Here is a 15,846-nt window from a genome sequence, read left to right on the forward strand (position 1 = left end):
TTGGAGATAGTGATCTTTTTCTTAAAGGTCTTACAAAGAAAAAGTAATTGTGAATGAGGAGTTCATGATAGCACTGAAGGCTCTATTCAACAAAAAATTGGTTAATGTCTTTTCAGCATTCGAAAAAGATGCTTGGAAAGTAAACACTTGGTCACGTACTTCTGTATTCTATATATTGATGTAAAGCAAATTCCAGCAGATGGGAGCTAGAAACAGACTCCCAATATGGAGAGACTGTGCTGTAATTACTTCCCACGGGGTTTCTTGCACATCTCTCCAAAGCATCTGGAGTTGGCCTCTATCCGAGATAGAGCATTGGATGAGAGGGACGTGAGGTCTTGTACTTCCAAAGCATAGGTGTTGTGTTTTGTTTTGTGGTTTTTTGTTTTTTAGATTGCTTTGGTTTTGGTTTGGTTTGGGGTTTTTATTCTTGGTTTTTTTTTTTTTTTTTGTTAGTCTGTGTTGGGATGTTTAGGATTCCAGTACTGAAGTTCTTTTAGCTGGTAAATGACAAGTATTCTCAATGCCACTTTGATATTGCAAAAACAGCTACTTCATTTTAGAAATTATATTCTTGAATTACTTAATTTTTACACTTCTCTTTTACATTTTTAAGGGTTTGCTAATTGATGTCGTACACAGCAAAACATTGCATAAGCTTGTGAAGAGTTCATACTGATTATATCACTTAAGTCTGTTCTAAATCTCGCCAAAAAAAGAAATAAGGTGCCATCTTGGTTATGATAAAACAGAATTATTAGATCTTTGCAGATGATAATCTTAAGGTGTTCATCAAAGTGAGATTTTTCATTATGTATTTCTTTTATTACTCTAGGTATGCATATCATACAAAAGTGAAATAAGTGTGTTTTTCTTTAGAAATGCACCCATTTCTGGTTCAGTATAAAATTTTTAATTGGTGCTTTAAATACACTGCAGACCTGCTTTTGAATTCCAGACAGGTTTGTTTAGTATCTCCAAAGGGACAGAAATAGATTTTGAGCAAACTTCAGATAGATTTGCCAGACAATGATCTCCACTAGAACATCTAATGAGATAACTAGGTGGGGGTAAGGTTGTGCATAGTTAGGGCCATATGATCCACCAGGTGACATGGGATTTTAAAAATTCATTTGATTTCCCTGTTCAGCAATTAACATAGCAGGGGTCTAATTATGGTCTTCTATTCTTTATCTTTACAAGAGTTTCTTCTCTGGGATACATCTTTTGAAAAAAGGCAATGACAAATATGTTTTCTGTGTTTTCTGTGAACCTGCTCAATTCTTGCTTCTCTCTGGATGTGTTTGGGGGAAAGAACACAGTGTAGGTGTTTTCATGGCCCAAACCCTTCTCTTGTCAGCCGTCAGACCTGGCTCATTCTCTTGGGCTGTCTGAGAGGCACTTCTCACGTTGGAGCAGGATGTGGGGACACGTGCCTTGTCCTTTAAGACACTGTCCCCATGGTACAGGCTGTAACCACATGTGGTTTAGATGGCACAGAGAGGCCCAAAATGTTTTTATTCAAATAACAAGGTTTGAAGTCTCATCTCTTATGAGCACTTCAAATTTCTGTGAGGCTATTTTGTTCTCCCAACATGAGTGGAGCCCTGTTGTCCTTTATTACTATTATTTCTTCCTCTTCCACCCACTGCACAAATTCCATTCTGCAAACTACCATGGCAGCTGCTTTCCTCCAGCTGGTAGGTTGATAGCAATGAACCGCTCACTGTGGAGCCTGAGCCAATTAGTACTGCAACAAGTGACCAGAAAACCCTCCCTAATATAAATAACTCTGAGCTACATGTTCACACTGTTGACATATCTTCACTGCTCGGCTCACTTCAGCATACACCACACCAGTTCTTTTTCAGAAGTGCTGGCTAAATCCTTTGGGTTGAGTTTCAGATAAGAAAGACTTTTTTCTTTTTGTTTTTTAGTCTGTGTGCAGAGTGCAGTTTCTACAACAGCCTCTAGTAAGTAATTTTAGCCTTTATTTTGCAGGAATAATTACTTTAAGATAAAGGTTGGCTGAAAAGTATTTCTTCAGACTGTAGAAAGAATTCAGAAAATATTACATCATGACTTTAGCTCTAGGTGAGAGCAGAAATCCTTCCAGCTGTGCCTGTTGTTTACATTATACATAGGCATTTTTTTCTGCTAAATGATGGATAGGGAGAAAAATGTCATGAAAAATATTTAATATTTGCACTATTCCCCCCATACCAGCTTCCCCTGTCAGGCCTCCTTACATGCAATTTTTAAAACAGGGTTCCTGAAAATACCCAGGGGTTAAAAAGTCCAGGCATTCGTCATATGTTGCAAAGCAGCTCATTAACTTCACCTTCAATATTTGGCATCCTCAGTGCTGAGCCCCTGCAGCAGAGAGACCTTCAGCTGTAGAGGTGTGAATCTGCAAACCTGCAGGTGAACTGCAGTTGCCTCAGGACATCGGTGTAGACTAAAATCTGTAGCCAGTGTTGACAGAATATTGCCGTGGACAGGAGGCAACACGTGGGCAGAGGGTGGTGGATGGGAGCAGGCAGGCAGCAAATCTACAGTGCAAAGGTGGGGAAAGGAAACACAAGCACAGCAGAGTTTGCTGAGTGCCATTGAGAGGTGTGGAGACAGCTTTTGTGCAAGCAGTGTGGAGTTTTCAGTTCTGCATTGGCCATCATGAAACCACTTTGCAGAAAGCGTAATGCATGAGAGGGAATTAAAATTGCAGATTTGCTTCTGTTAAGCAGAGAGGCTGTGTTGGTATGTAGGACATGAAGCAGCATCCCCACACTCACAAGGAGTGTTTTCAGAAGATAATAAAGAAAATATCTGCAATTATTTGTTGCATATTGATTAATCAAGCTTTTATTAGAAGTGGCATGCAGGGAAGCAGATTTTTGTCCTTTAAAATAAACATGAGAGATTTTCTCAAACTACTTTACAGGAAAGGGAAGTGGTTGGCTACACATGATTTAAAGTTCCCTGTATGTTTTAGAGTTTGGTGGGGTTTTTAAGTTTATTTTTTTTTATTTCCCCAGAAGACTCTGACTACATTTTGTAATTATAAGAGTGGGATATGAAATCAGTAACCACTCTCTTGAAGTTTCTGAATGAAATTTTCTTTAGGAAACAAAAGCAAAATGCGAGGTAGAAACCTAGAACGAGGTACAGTTTTACAGCTGCTGCCACTTTAAAGATTATTCCAAGCTTCTCTGGCAGTGAGGCATAGGAATTCCAGCTGAGATGCACGTTGTGTCTTAGAAGCAGCTGTAAGTAGTAGCTGGGGTGGGACGAGTGTTTCTGATCATATTCACAATCCAGCTTCTCTCCATTCTTGGTGGGAACCTGTGAGTCAGGCAGTCTCCTACCACCCTCCAGTGGTTTTCAGAGCACAGTGCAAGCGACATGTTTGGAAAGCTTATTCAGAAAATAAAAGGGGGGCTGGGGATATTCCAAGCTTTCTGCTGGGGACACATTTGGATTTTTGTTACACTTTGGAGTTATTTGGTGATTAGATGTTACAAAGTGTTCTAGCACACCTGTTCTGTGAAGCATTACGATATTCGTGCGGTTGCTTGCTTTTGCAGGACATTAAACCATCTGCATTTGTGATGACTTCCAGTCTGTGTTTGTATTGCTGCCAGGATTACAGACTCTGTGCGTGTGACAATTTGATGTACAACAGTGAAAGGGGTGTTTTGTAGGGGGCTGGGTAAAAGCTACAGGTTTTTCTATTAATTTAGTGACTCAATAATTTGCAAGCCATTTATAAATGTCTCCTCTGGCTGTTACCATTTATTTCTGTCATTACAGAATCTAAAGCACCTTTGGAGCATTAAGATCTAAATTTCCAAAGAAAATTGCATCTGTGTGCTTAATTTTGTGCTGTTTTTCTGTTCTTGGTAGCATCTGATATTCTATCCATGGCATGTCACAGTGTCATGAACCTGATTGCTATATTTTCTTGGAGATCACTGATGAAGATAATAAAACATGACACAAGTTATTTTTATCTTTCTATTATGAATGTGTAAAGCCATGAAAACTGCAGGAGCTTCAAAACACAGCAGGGATGAATTTATCAGAGGTTAAGGAGGCATTAATGCTCTGTGTGACATGAAAGGTAGCGCCTGCCAAAATTCCCCACACGAATTTAGGCTGTATCAAGTCCTGGACTATAAAGCACAAGTAAAAGGGGCTAATGCTTTCATTGCTCATTACATTGTTGCCTCATCCTTTGTTACAGATTTTCAAGCAGTTTTTATATCACATAACTGTGCTTTTGTCCAAGCAAGTCTGTGCTAAAACTAACAGTTAATTTTTTGATACAAGACTATTGCAAAAATCCTAAAATAGGGAATTGCACTTTTCTGCTCCAGGACGACATAAATTGCTGGTTCATCTACTAACATCACTCATCCAGTAGAGCATGATTCATCTAGTCACAAAGTACTCCCTGTTCAGCAGGCCTAAAATACGTGAGTAGGATGGGAAAGTTACATCAGCTACCACTGGGATCACCAGAAGTACAGCACAAAGTTTAATTGCTTTTTTTCTTCTGCATTCAGTTCATCATCACCATAGGTGAGAGAATTATGACTGCAGCAAGGGCAGGGCAAAACAAAAGAGCAGCTTTGGAGCACACTAAGAGCTGTAAAATGCTCCCAGGTATCTGGCCATGATAGACGGAGTCTCTCCTTGGACCTTATTCCTTTCCTGTATCCCAAACTGGGAGTACGAGAGATTCCACAGTCTCCCAGTCCCATAATCACCTATGCCCTGGTGATCTCTCCCGGTGTCTTGGCAGCCACCTTCTGTCAGGTGTGGTAACGTGTGTGTGGATAGAATAGACAGACAGACAGGCAGGGCAGGCCAGGCAGGCAGAAGAAAAGGGACCAGCTGGAGGAAGCAGAGTCCAGTAGGCCTTGGCTTGCCTTCTGGCTGGATTTGATGAGATGTTACCAACAAGGCCCGCTTCAGCCAATTTCTGCTGGCTTCCTCTCCTGAGATACCTTTCTTGTAAATCTCAGCAGAACTCTGTGAGCTGGAACCTTTATTTACCCATCCTGCCTGTTGGTTGGTTGATTTTTGTCTGGGTTTATTCCATCTACAAAATGTTTACATTTAGACTAACTGGACCAGTGTTTGTCTTTGACTGGGCATTAAGATCTATACTAGGGCTTTTGAGTATGTTAGAGAGTAAAATGGCTATAAAGAGACTGCACATATACATGACTATGAAAATTTTGCAGAGTCTTCTCTCCAACAGACCAAATGGTGTAGCATCAAAGTTGAGATGACTGACAAAGTCTGTTTAAGAACAAATCATTCTTGGTTATGTTCTATGTTATCTCTCACAAAGCATCCACAGGTAAGTGAAGGGTTAAGGTAAAACCCTTTCTTCCATGTGGACAAAGACAAGGTTTCTCTCTTTGGAAAGAAAGTCTGTTAGAAGACTTGAATTGAATTTTCACTGAAAAAAGAATGAAAGTCTTCAGGTCAAAGGCTGTGTAACCTGGTGACTGTAATGAAATAAGACTGTGATAATGCCACATACTGTCTGGTCTGACCACTGTATATTATCTCAATGAACTATAATGAATATAAAGTTTTAGGGTTTTATTACTTAAAAGAAAAGCAAAACAAACCTTTTGTTAAATCTCCCATTTTCCCAGACAGCCATACCAAACCCAGCAGGCTTAGTTTTCACCCAAAAGTATATGTATCAGAAACAGAAATGAGGTCTCAGCTAATAAATAAACCAATAGCTCTTACTCTTTGTGTATTACTCAGGAAATATTTACATTTTTCTAAACAGTTATTTATGCTTTGTGTTCATGAAGCATGGGAGAAGTAATTCTTGAGAGACACCACCAGGACTGCTGCATCCAACTCTGGGGATGCCCACTGAGGTCATGTTGGAGAGTCCAGAAGAGGCCACAAAAAATGATTGGAGGTCTGGAGCACCTCTCCTATGAGGAAAAGCTGGCAGTAGAGGTTATTCAGCCTGGAGAAAAGAAGGCTTTGAGACTTTATTGTGGCCTTCCAGTACCTAAATGGGGCCTGTAAGAAAGATGGAGCAAACTTTTTAGCAGGGCTTGTTGCAGTAGTACAAGGGGTAAGGATTAATAATAAAAAAAAAAAAAAAAGAAAAAAGAAAAAAAAAAAGAAAAAGGTGTATCTAGACTACATTTAGAAGAAACTTCTTATGATGAGAACGGAGAAACGGTGGAACAGGTTGCCCACGAAGTGGTAGGTGCCCCATCCTGGGAAACATTATGGTCAGGTTGGATGGGGCTCTGAGCAAGCTAATTGCAGATGTGCCTGCTCATTGCAGGGGGGGTTGGACTGGATGACTCCTAAGGTTCTTTCCAACCCAGAGTATTCTGTGATTCACAGAATTTTGACAAGAGCTAGAAAATTTTGTAGAGATTGCATTTTGAGGCATCAGCTCTGAAACATGCAAGATTTAACTGCCATTAAAGACTGAAGTTTCTTTGGCCTGGTATGTCCTGCTCTACAAGCAGGAAGAAGTATTTCTGAGAGTTATTCCCCAGTGACACAGCACTGAACCTCGTCAGGTTTTACTGCAGTTGTGCTCCTTCAAAACGTAACATGACTGCTGAGAGTGTTCAGAGTAGAATGGCTGTGTTGGTTCAGGTTAAAGGCTAAACATCTAGTTTGGATGGCATCTCCAGCCCTAGCCTTAAGAAATTTAGAAAAATTTGTTATTGCCCGGAAACAAAATTTAAAAAAAATCCCAAACCGTGAAAACAGCTAATAAAACCAGAACAATCAAAAAACCCAAACAAGGAAAAGACAAACTCACAGCTTGGCAGTAAATGTGCAGCATGGCAGTGCTCTGCAGAGGCTGTGGTTGCTGTGCTAGCTGTAGCAGGTGGCAGCAGTGCTGTGGCACCGAGCTGAGTGCAGCTCAGTCCAGCGTTCACAGAGCCACAGGGAGGTGGCACTCGCATCTCACGCTTTGTACTGCTTTCCTTCCTCAGATGCCTGTACTGGCTCCAAGATTATCTATCAGAATTGAGGCCTTTTGCTTTTAAGTGCTCTGTTCTTTCATCTGTTTTCAAAGGCAAATGTTTTAGGAGAGAACGTTTTTGTTTTGAATAAGTGCTGGGGAAAAAACCCATGTCACAAGTGAGATTTTAAAAAATCACCTTAAGAGCTGCATTGTTCAATTGCAGAGAATATTTCATCTTAAAAGAGCCTTAACTTAAGCCAGGATTTAGCACCATAATTCACAAACACGTGCCTGGAAGATCCTCCTTGCATTACTGAGGTTATTTGGCTGCTATCATATATGATCATTTCCATGTAATCATCTTTTCGAGTTTATTGAATTTAATCCTCAATGCAGTTGCATTTCCTGCGCTTTTATTTTATGGGAAGACATAGCTGCATTCCTATAATTTTCATACATATTACAAACAGATGTTTGGGCTTTTTCTTCTCTCACCACCAGAAATGCAAATTTAAAGTAAATATTAATCTTTTTATCTGTCTATTAACATGTTATGGCTGTACTGTAATGAAATTACTTGATATGTCATTCACAAGCAGACAGAACGGAATTCTTCATTCCTCTGAATCTGTGAAAATGAGATCATTGTGAATTTAACAGGGACAATGCACACACTCCTGTAATGCATTACCAAACTAAAGGATTTGTTAATTTTATTACTGCTTGTGTTTTTGGTAGAAAGAGACACAGTGGCCTAATCAGTTTAATGTAAAATTTTACAAGTCAGATTTTTTTAAATTACTCTTTTTTTTTTATTTCAGTGGGAGAAATTACAGATGACAACAAGTGAGAGGAGAAAAATTGTGTGTTCAGTCACATTCCATATAATTGCAATTACCTGTGTTGTTTGGTCATTGTATGTTCTAATTGACAGAACCGCTGAAGAAATTAAACAAGGCAATGATAACGGTAAGTATCTTTTACCTTCTTCAGTGCTGCTGATAATGCAGTGCCTGGCTTTGAAAGGCAGCTCTGTAACCAGTCACATTCTGTCCTTAAAAAGCAGCTCACATGCCTACACCAGAGGCTTTAATGCAGAAGTTCTGAATGCGTCAGTATGAAAATCTTACCTTATGCCCAAGCAGAGAGAACTCTACTTTGTGTAATCATTACAACAGCTTAACTGGTCTGCCGGTTCTTCCTGGGTTAATCTCCCATTATCTAGGTAATTCTAAAGCTCAGGCAAAAAGATAAGTCAAATGCAAACAGCTCAGTGCAAGTTCAGGTCCTTAAATAGCAATTTATTTTTATTAATCACTTGGAGCTTGATAGGAAGTGAAGTACAATAGAGCCTCTTCATTAACAGCCTTCCTAATAAGAACTTCCAAGAGACTGTTTTCCAGTTGTGTTAGTCCTTCATGTGGGACTTGATAGCATGGAAAGCCATTCATGTGTCCTTTCAAATAGAATTTCACTGTCAATGTCCATGTTCCAGCTGTATTTTTTGGTTACACTCTGGAACAGAGAAGTCATGGAGGCTCCATCTGCAGAGGTACTGAAAATCCAACTGGACGTGTGTAACAAAATGCATGCCTAATGTCAGAGCCATACCTAGCATATGTGGAAAATACACCCTAAATTTAACTACTGTTTTACATTTCAAATCTAGATTTATTTGATCTTAAATTCAGTCTTAAATGTGATCATGGTGATAAAAAGCTTTTGAGTTTTGATCTGAATTGAATTTAAGCACCCTAGAGGAACAAAGGTCTCTAGCTTTGTGTTATATTCCAGAGTTAACATGGAAAACAAAACAGGTGGAGCTTTGTGCCTTGCTAGTTAGATAAATATTTGATGATACTCCTGATGCTTGCCTTTCTTGCCTTAGAGAGGAAAATAAGCAACAAGCCTCAGTAAGTCACAGATGAATACACACTACAAAGTCTTGTTTTGCATTCTTTTGAAATGGGTAACCTTGTTTTTAATCCCCAAAATCCTGGTCCAGAGGACAGGACTAGGTATGGCTTTGAATTTTTGAGTACAACAACATCACCCTACTCATTACAAGGGAGAAGCTATTTCTGTAGATTAGCTGAATTTACATAACAAAACAGCTAACAGGGATATTTGTTGTTACACACAATGCATAAGAATCGTGTTAATTATTCCTGGTAGGCTCAAAAAGTATTTATGATTTGTATAGCATTTAGTGTTTGCCAAATGTAATGGCTGATTCTTTACACTAAAAAATGGACAAAGAGATGCCCTGGAGCTATTTACATGCACAAGTAAGTGCGAAGAGGACACTTTTGCTCCAAAATTTGCTTGTTGCTGGGGAGAGTATTTTTACAAAAGCGAGCGTGTATTTGTGGGGAATAAGAAGGACATATATGTAGTTTGCTTTCTTCCCCATTTTCTCTCTTTAAATGGGAATTGCCAAGACAAAGACAAGTAAGCACTGGAGAAAAAACACTTTATAAACATAATGGAGAAGGAGAAAAATTGAAACCCTGAATAATACTAGTATTGTTTGTTAATATTCTAGTTTAAAAATCCCATTTTAAATGGATATCTCAAATTATTTAAGGGGTTGGGGTCTTTTTTTCTCTTTAGGGAAGTAAATGATGCAAACCCTTTAATTGCTAAACCTGACACTGGTTTATAGAAAAGTGAATTTAAAATATATTTTAAATATTCTAGAATTTATTTGGCACAAGTGGTAGGGAATCAAGTTTCACATAAATTTTTTCTGCTTGAAGAAACAGGTCTAGGTTCAGCTGACCTTTCTACTAGTAAAGCTCAAGTCTGAAAACATGGCAATCCTGGAAAAAAATGAAAGGTACAAAACTCTCTGTCCCATACCAGTTAATAAAAAAAGATTCTTCCTGTATTACCACAGAAGCAGCAGCAGCCTATCTTTAATGTTAAAAGGCGGAAGAAATCCTGAAAGAAAGATTTTGAGAGTGGCATTGATTTTTTGATTGATTTATTTGACCAAATAGTGGTGAAATCAGTAAAAAGTAGGAAGCAGTTTCCTATTCCATGGGCAGTGTCTTGACCGGCATGTGGAATAGGAAACCCCATCTATTTTTTAGAGCCACAGGTGCTCCAATAGCGTGCACATACCCAGGCATTCTTAGCTAGTGGCTTCTTTTCAGTACTCATTACTGAAACAATGCTTGATATTCAATGTATAACATAAAATTTCTATTTTAAAGGTGTCCTCGAATGGCCATTTTGGACAAAACTTGTTGTGGTGGCCATTGGATTCACTGGAGGTCTGGTCTTCATGTATGTGCAGTGTAAGGTTTACGTCCAGCTGTGGCGCAGGTTGAAAGCCTACAACAGAGTGATCTTTGTTCAGAACTGCCCAGACACCATCAAAAAACTGGAGGAGAAAAGCTCTCCGTGCACTCAGCCCTCGGAGGTGAAGGACGCGGTGGTGGTGCCAGTAGCACAGACAGGTACAAACTCTCAGCCAGCGGCGGAAGAGGTGACATCGGAGGTCATGCCAGTTTGACACGGACAGCATTGCTTCTTCCTTGCAGAGTAAGCCGTAGTGTCTGCTACACTACAAATGCTACAAGAAAGTAGAAATGACTGTGCATTTTTTCAGTTAAAGAAGACCCCAACCAAACAACAACAAAAATACCCCATACAAAACCCAAAACAGTACAAGGAAAATGGATCCAGCAAAGCAACTTGTTACTGTATGGAATGTGACCGTTCGTGACGTGGTTTCGCAACTAGTCAGCAAGTGTAGTGAAAGTGGAAGTGTAGAAAGTGCAATAGAGAACAGGTTTAACAGACAATGCCAAACCTATGTAACAATGTACTTTTTTTTTTCCCCCCCCAACTGGGCTGGCTGGGAAAGTAGAAAACAGAAGTGATACAATGATTTTGTTTACAGAAGACACAAAACCTTTCATCTGTTTACTACTAGAAGTTGTATTTGCTATTTACCTTTTCAAAGATACACTTCAAAGGGTACCAATCCAAGTAAGATGCATTAACAGAATCAAAGTACAGAGAGCTGTATTGCAGCACTCCCTCTCTAAGCCTTGTATGGTAACACCTTCATGTGACTGTAGTGGAGCCTGAATGTTTGGGCAGCTGTGTCAACTATGGATATTTGAACCAGTTGTTTTTAACTATGGCTGGAGTTTTGGAAAGTAAGCAGTTCCAACCAGTATAAACTAACGTCCCCATAAGCTGCAGATAGTTTTTTTTTAATGTCAGGGAAGTAAGTACAGGAAGGAGACAATATGTAGATATGCATGTAGAAGAGCAGCTCCGCTGTTTATTTTACTTTATAGGAGTGAATTAGGCATAAACTGGATACACAAAGTAATGAGGCAGAATTGTAAATGCAAAAAAAAAAAAAAAAAGTTTACTGCAGAATTACACAGAAGTAAATTGTCTGTTATCAAAGGTCTGAAAAAGGATGACATACTGAAGATGGAAGCTACTTTTGGTTTTATTTTTTAAGATTCATGATACAGAAAGGTAGATGTAAGAGAACATACCTACCCACATATCTTAAGAAAACATTAGTTTTTATCTCCTTGTTCTAAAAAGCTAGTTTTTATCTTCCTGACTGAAAAAAACAGATCAATGGTTTCCTTCTGTACAGGTAAACTTAAAGGTGTTAGAAATTCAACAGTTCAGTTGTTAATTTCGTGTTTTGAGCACTGGCATATAAAAATGAAGTGTGAATAGCATTAAAAGGTGCAATAGATAAATGAATGTAGATATAATCCTATGTCCAACAGGGTGAATTATGTATAAGGAACCAATTTTGTGATTCACTTTGCAAAACTGTGGTGTTTACTATAAGGACACAAGAGCAAGTATTGACTCAGAGTAGTTATGTACTGGTGTGCACAAGTCTGAGGCCTGAACATAATGTGTATTTTAAAAAGAAGTTGAAAGTTCTTTTTTTCATCTTGTATTTAGTAAAGGAGGAAAAGCAAAATAGCAAATAAAGAACCAGAGTAATGAGGACAGAGGGTAGAGATTCACTTAAAGGAGGGGTATCTGCCACAATTACAAGTGAACTAGAGTTCTACAAAAGCCTTGAAGTTTCTACTGGTAAATTTTCTCTTTGTACACTCAAGTATTTACAGTGAAGTAACAGACTCATCCCATTCTTGCAAATACTCAGGCTTTAGGGCCTAAGATGTATTGGAATTCATATACTAGGTATTCCTTTGTGAATGTTTACTGGCTTAAGGCTCAGGGAATACTAGAAGTAGCAGTGTTAGCAAGAAATGTGTCTTTAATCAGATCATTATATTCTTTTGTATTGGAATTGCTCTTGTAATTTGGCTGTGACTAAGTGATGGTTATCTGGCTAGACAGGACACAAAATCTTGGTGCTTGAATGGGTCCTTAATACATGTCAATATTTGCTGTCAGTTACTCCAGGTGAGTTGGATTAATGTTGAAGTTTTTTCATGGCACACAATTTTTATATAAAATAATTTCCCAACTATCCAACTGCAACTTCCAATTGTAGCAGCTTCTTATTTGAAATGGCATACAAGAGAAACCAAATCACTTCTCCATTTAAAATTGTGGAGGAGATTTCAGAAGGTCTTCATAGCATGACGACACGACTAAGGAATGTCTAGTAACTGCACATGCTAATATAGTCTGCAATGGCATGCTTTTCAAAAAGCTGCTTGTTAAAAGGTAACTCTCATGATATCTGACATCAGACACATAAAATTACTAACTGCATCTGAATGTTTGGAAGGATGTTTACAATAAACCGCAGCAAAATTTACTGACAAGGAACATTATGAGGAAAGATAATTAAGAGCTTTCTGAAATAATAGTTTCTTACTAAGTGAAAGTAACCCTGCTGCTTTAGCCAGCTTGTTCTTTGACTGCGGTAGCATCGTGACCCTATTGAAAGTACTTTATCCCCTATTTTGTCAGTTTACTGGAGAGTAATTCACATTGGGGTTTTTTCCTTGAACAAGTATAAAATCCACCTCGAAGAAGAAAATACCTGAAGATTCTGAAAGCAGAACTGTAGCATCCAACAAGATTTTACATTTTTTAAAAAACACACTGAAGAGTCAGCAACAGAAAAGACAATGTGAAAACTTCTATACCAATGCCTTCAACTTCAAACACTGTTCTGGCACCCAACCATATATGCAACTGAGTTTACAGTTAATTAAATAAAAGAAAGCAAAAAGACTTCAGTTGAAATTCCTCCTCTCCCTTGGAAATACTGAATGTGGACAGCAGGAAAAGGAGTAAAATGGGACATTGTCTGCTGAGATGAAAATGAGACAAGTCACCAGCAAGAGAGATTTCAGCTGGCTTGAAGCAGCCTTTAACCTTTTAAAGCATTACAGTGTTAGCCTGTGAATCCCTTTCTCTTAGATGCACTGGATTTTCAGTGGAGCTTTCAGGAATTTAGGAATTTCATGCAGGATTGGAATTAGTTTCTGAAGCAGAGTGCAACCTCTTCAAGAGGACAAGGAGCTATTCACACCACCATGCCTTGGGTTTTGATCTTCAGTAATAAGGAAAGTACATGGATAGAGAACCTAGACAGATCCTTATCAACCAATACTTTTTCATTTCCAAAGTACAATTTTCTGTATTAATTTATTAACCACAGTTTTCTATCCTGGAAAAAAAACCCCACCAAAACCACACAACTAAACAGAACAGTATACTGAAGGTTTTAAATGAAGTCTAAAGACTTTTTAACGAAGATACCATCTCAAATAAAAAAACATATCAAACTCCTGTGTAGCCACAGTGCAGCTCTGGCAAATATGCTGACAGTGGAATTTGGCCTGACTAAATCCACAAGGGCAGAACCTGGCTCTGAGCTGCCATTAGCAAGAACAGCTTGTTCAACATAAGTTTAATAAAGGTAGGTAGAAGTAATTTGGTGTCAGGTCAGATCTGGAAGTTTGATCAAGATACTCGTGTATTCACTCCTGTGAACATGCACATTTCTTTTCCTGTGTTTAGGTTACAAGCGTTATAATGTTTATTTCAAACTGGCATAAACATACCACTTTTGACTATCAGTAGCATTACAAAGATTATGGACTAGTCCAACTGTGCCATTCACACACTGCTCTATCTGAAGATAGTGTTTATTTTTGTTGTGTAGAAAAAATAATTCCCCATCTCTGGAACAAACATTTTATAATTTCCAATAATGCAATGAAACTTACTCTGATGAAAATATTTTACTGTGTATAATATTCGGAACTACAAGTTTGTGTTGTTTAACTCCCTCTCTTTTGCAAAAGAAAAAGTGTATGTTTTTGTGGGTGAATGTGTTCTGGAAGACAGAAGGTAAGGGAAACAAAAGTAATGTATCTGCTTAATGTTGTGAAAAAATGTATTTGTATTAAACAGGTTATTCAAAGTACTGCAGTATTCTACATTTGTCACCTTGTTACCTAGAGCATCACATGCTGAACATGGATTGGCAAGACCACACTCTTGCAAGAAAGGTGAACAATATACTCAGTTGCTTACTTAATACTGATAAACGTACTAAGATGCAAGGGGCTACTTCTGGGTACCCCGCCTTGGCAGAATGCTCAGGAAAATACTTCATAGTACAAAAACACTTGAAAAGACTTACGGTTGCTTAACTTGCAGGCTTCAACCCTATAAGGAATCCTAGAAAGCAACTGGTTTTGCATCCATAGAATAATGGACGACTAGTACTGGGTTTCAGCTCCAGGGAGGTAAAAGCACGAAAGCTGCCTAAGGAAAGCAGTGCCTTTGTACAAACTGTTACAGTGATTTTGGAATGTCCAACACATAAAAGCTTTAAATATGGACTGGACAGTTAAATACTTTAAAGCTAATCCCAGCTCAGATTGTCAGCATGGATCCTGTTCCTTTTTGTATTATTTTATATTTTGATTTGGTGGTTTTCTCCTTTTTGAAAACCCCAAAAACATTTTTTTAAATGAAAAGGAATATTGCATGTTTGCATTATAAAAAAAGCCTGTGCATTTTGTCAAGTGTCAAACCAAAGAAAATATCTTACCTTGATTAAAACAGAATGTTCCAACCAAGGTCCAAATTTAGTTTTCTACAGATCCTCCTACTCCATATCTTTCTTGTAGATGGTCAGCTGGGGAGAGAGTGAGCTAAGTTTCAAAATACCACAATTCTAGCTGGAATCATATGGCTGATGATTGGTAAGAATGTATGTTCAAAACACAGAAGTAATGTTCTAACAAATTTCATTCTGTACATCCAAGGCTAGCCACTTGTTCATTTTCTTAAAGCTGCCCTAAGTAGCTCACTATGTAAATCCAAATGGATTGCCAAATCCCTACAAGATACAGAAGAAATAGCATAAACAAAGAAGTTACAGTAATAAAGATATATTAATTTCCATTTATTGGCATATGGAAAAGTAGAGCCAATTTTGGTTTCATAATTAAGAGAGTAGAGGTATGGGTCCCTAAGCCTTTTTGCTTTGCACACAAGGGTTCGAATCTCTTGATGAAGGGCACCCTTAGAACACAAAGCACAGTTCTGTTTAGTTCAATGTCTGTATACACACATCCCAGCCAATAAAATATTAAGGCTGTTCTGCATGAGCTTTCTTAGAAGTCAAAGAATTTGCCAAAAACACTGGTGTACCACATTTCCACTACCTACACAGAGCTCAGAAAATAACCGTGATTGAGAACAAAATGATTCCAATCTATTGGAGAATGTGGATGCTGGGACAGACTTGCACTTTTGCTACTTGCAAATACCTGTAACTGATACTAACTGAATCACAGTACTTTTTTTTTTTTTTAACACATAGAAGATAATGTATACAAAAATGCAGTAATCAGGACTATTCCAAATAACAA

General features: G+C 38.3%; 1 protein-coding gene across 9 annotated transcripts in view; it reads left to right on the forward strand.

The window, feature by feature from the left end:
• Positions 1-14,387, forward strand: part of MARCHF1 (membrane associated ring-CH-type finger 1) — a 224,655-nt gene extending 210,268 nt beyond the window's left edge. For 8 of the 9 annotated variants that reach the window (XM_038136201.1, XM_038136197.1, XM_038136203.1 and 5 more), the window contains 2 exons: positions 7,798-7,945; positions 10,195-14,387. In XM_038136201.1, coding sequence (XP_037992129.1) covers positions 7,798-7,945; positions 10,195-10,496 — 450 coding nt within the window. In that variant the 3' untranslated portion in view covers positions 10,497-14,387. The remainder of the gene's footprint in view (positions 1-7,797; positions 7,946-10,194) is intronic. The other variant, XR_005256861.1, reaches the window with a different exon arrangement.
• The last annotated feature ends 1,459 nt before the right edge of the window (positions 14,388-15,846 follow it).

Source organism: Motacilla alba, chromosome 4 (genome assembly GCF_015832195.1).
Source record: "Motacilla alba alba isolate MOTALB_02 chromosome 4, Motacilla_alba_V1.0_pri, whole genome shotgun sequence".
Classification (NCBI taxonomy): domain Eukaryota; kingdom Metazoa; phylum Chordata; class Aves; order Passeriformes; family Motacillidae; genus Motacilla; species Motacilla alba.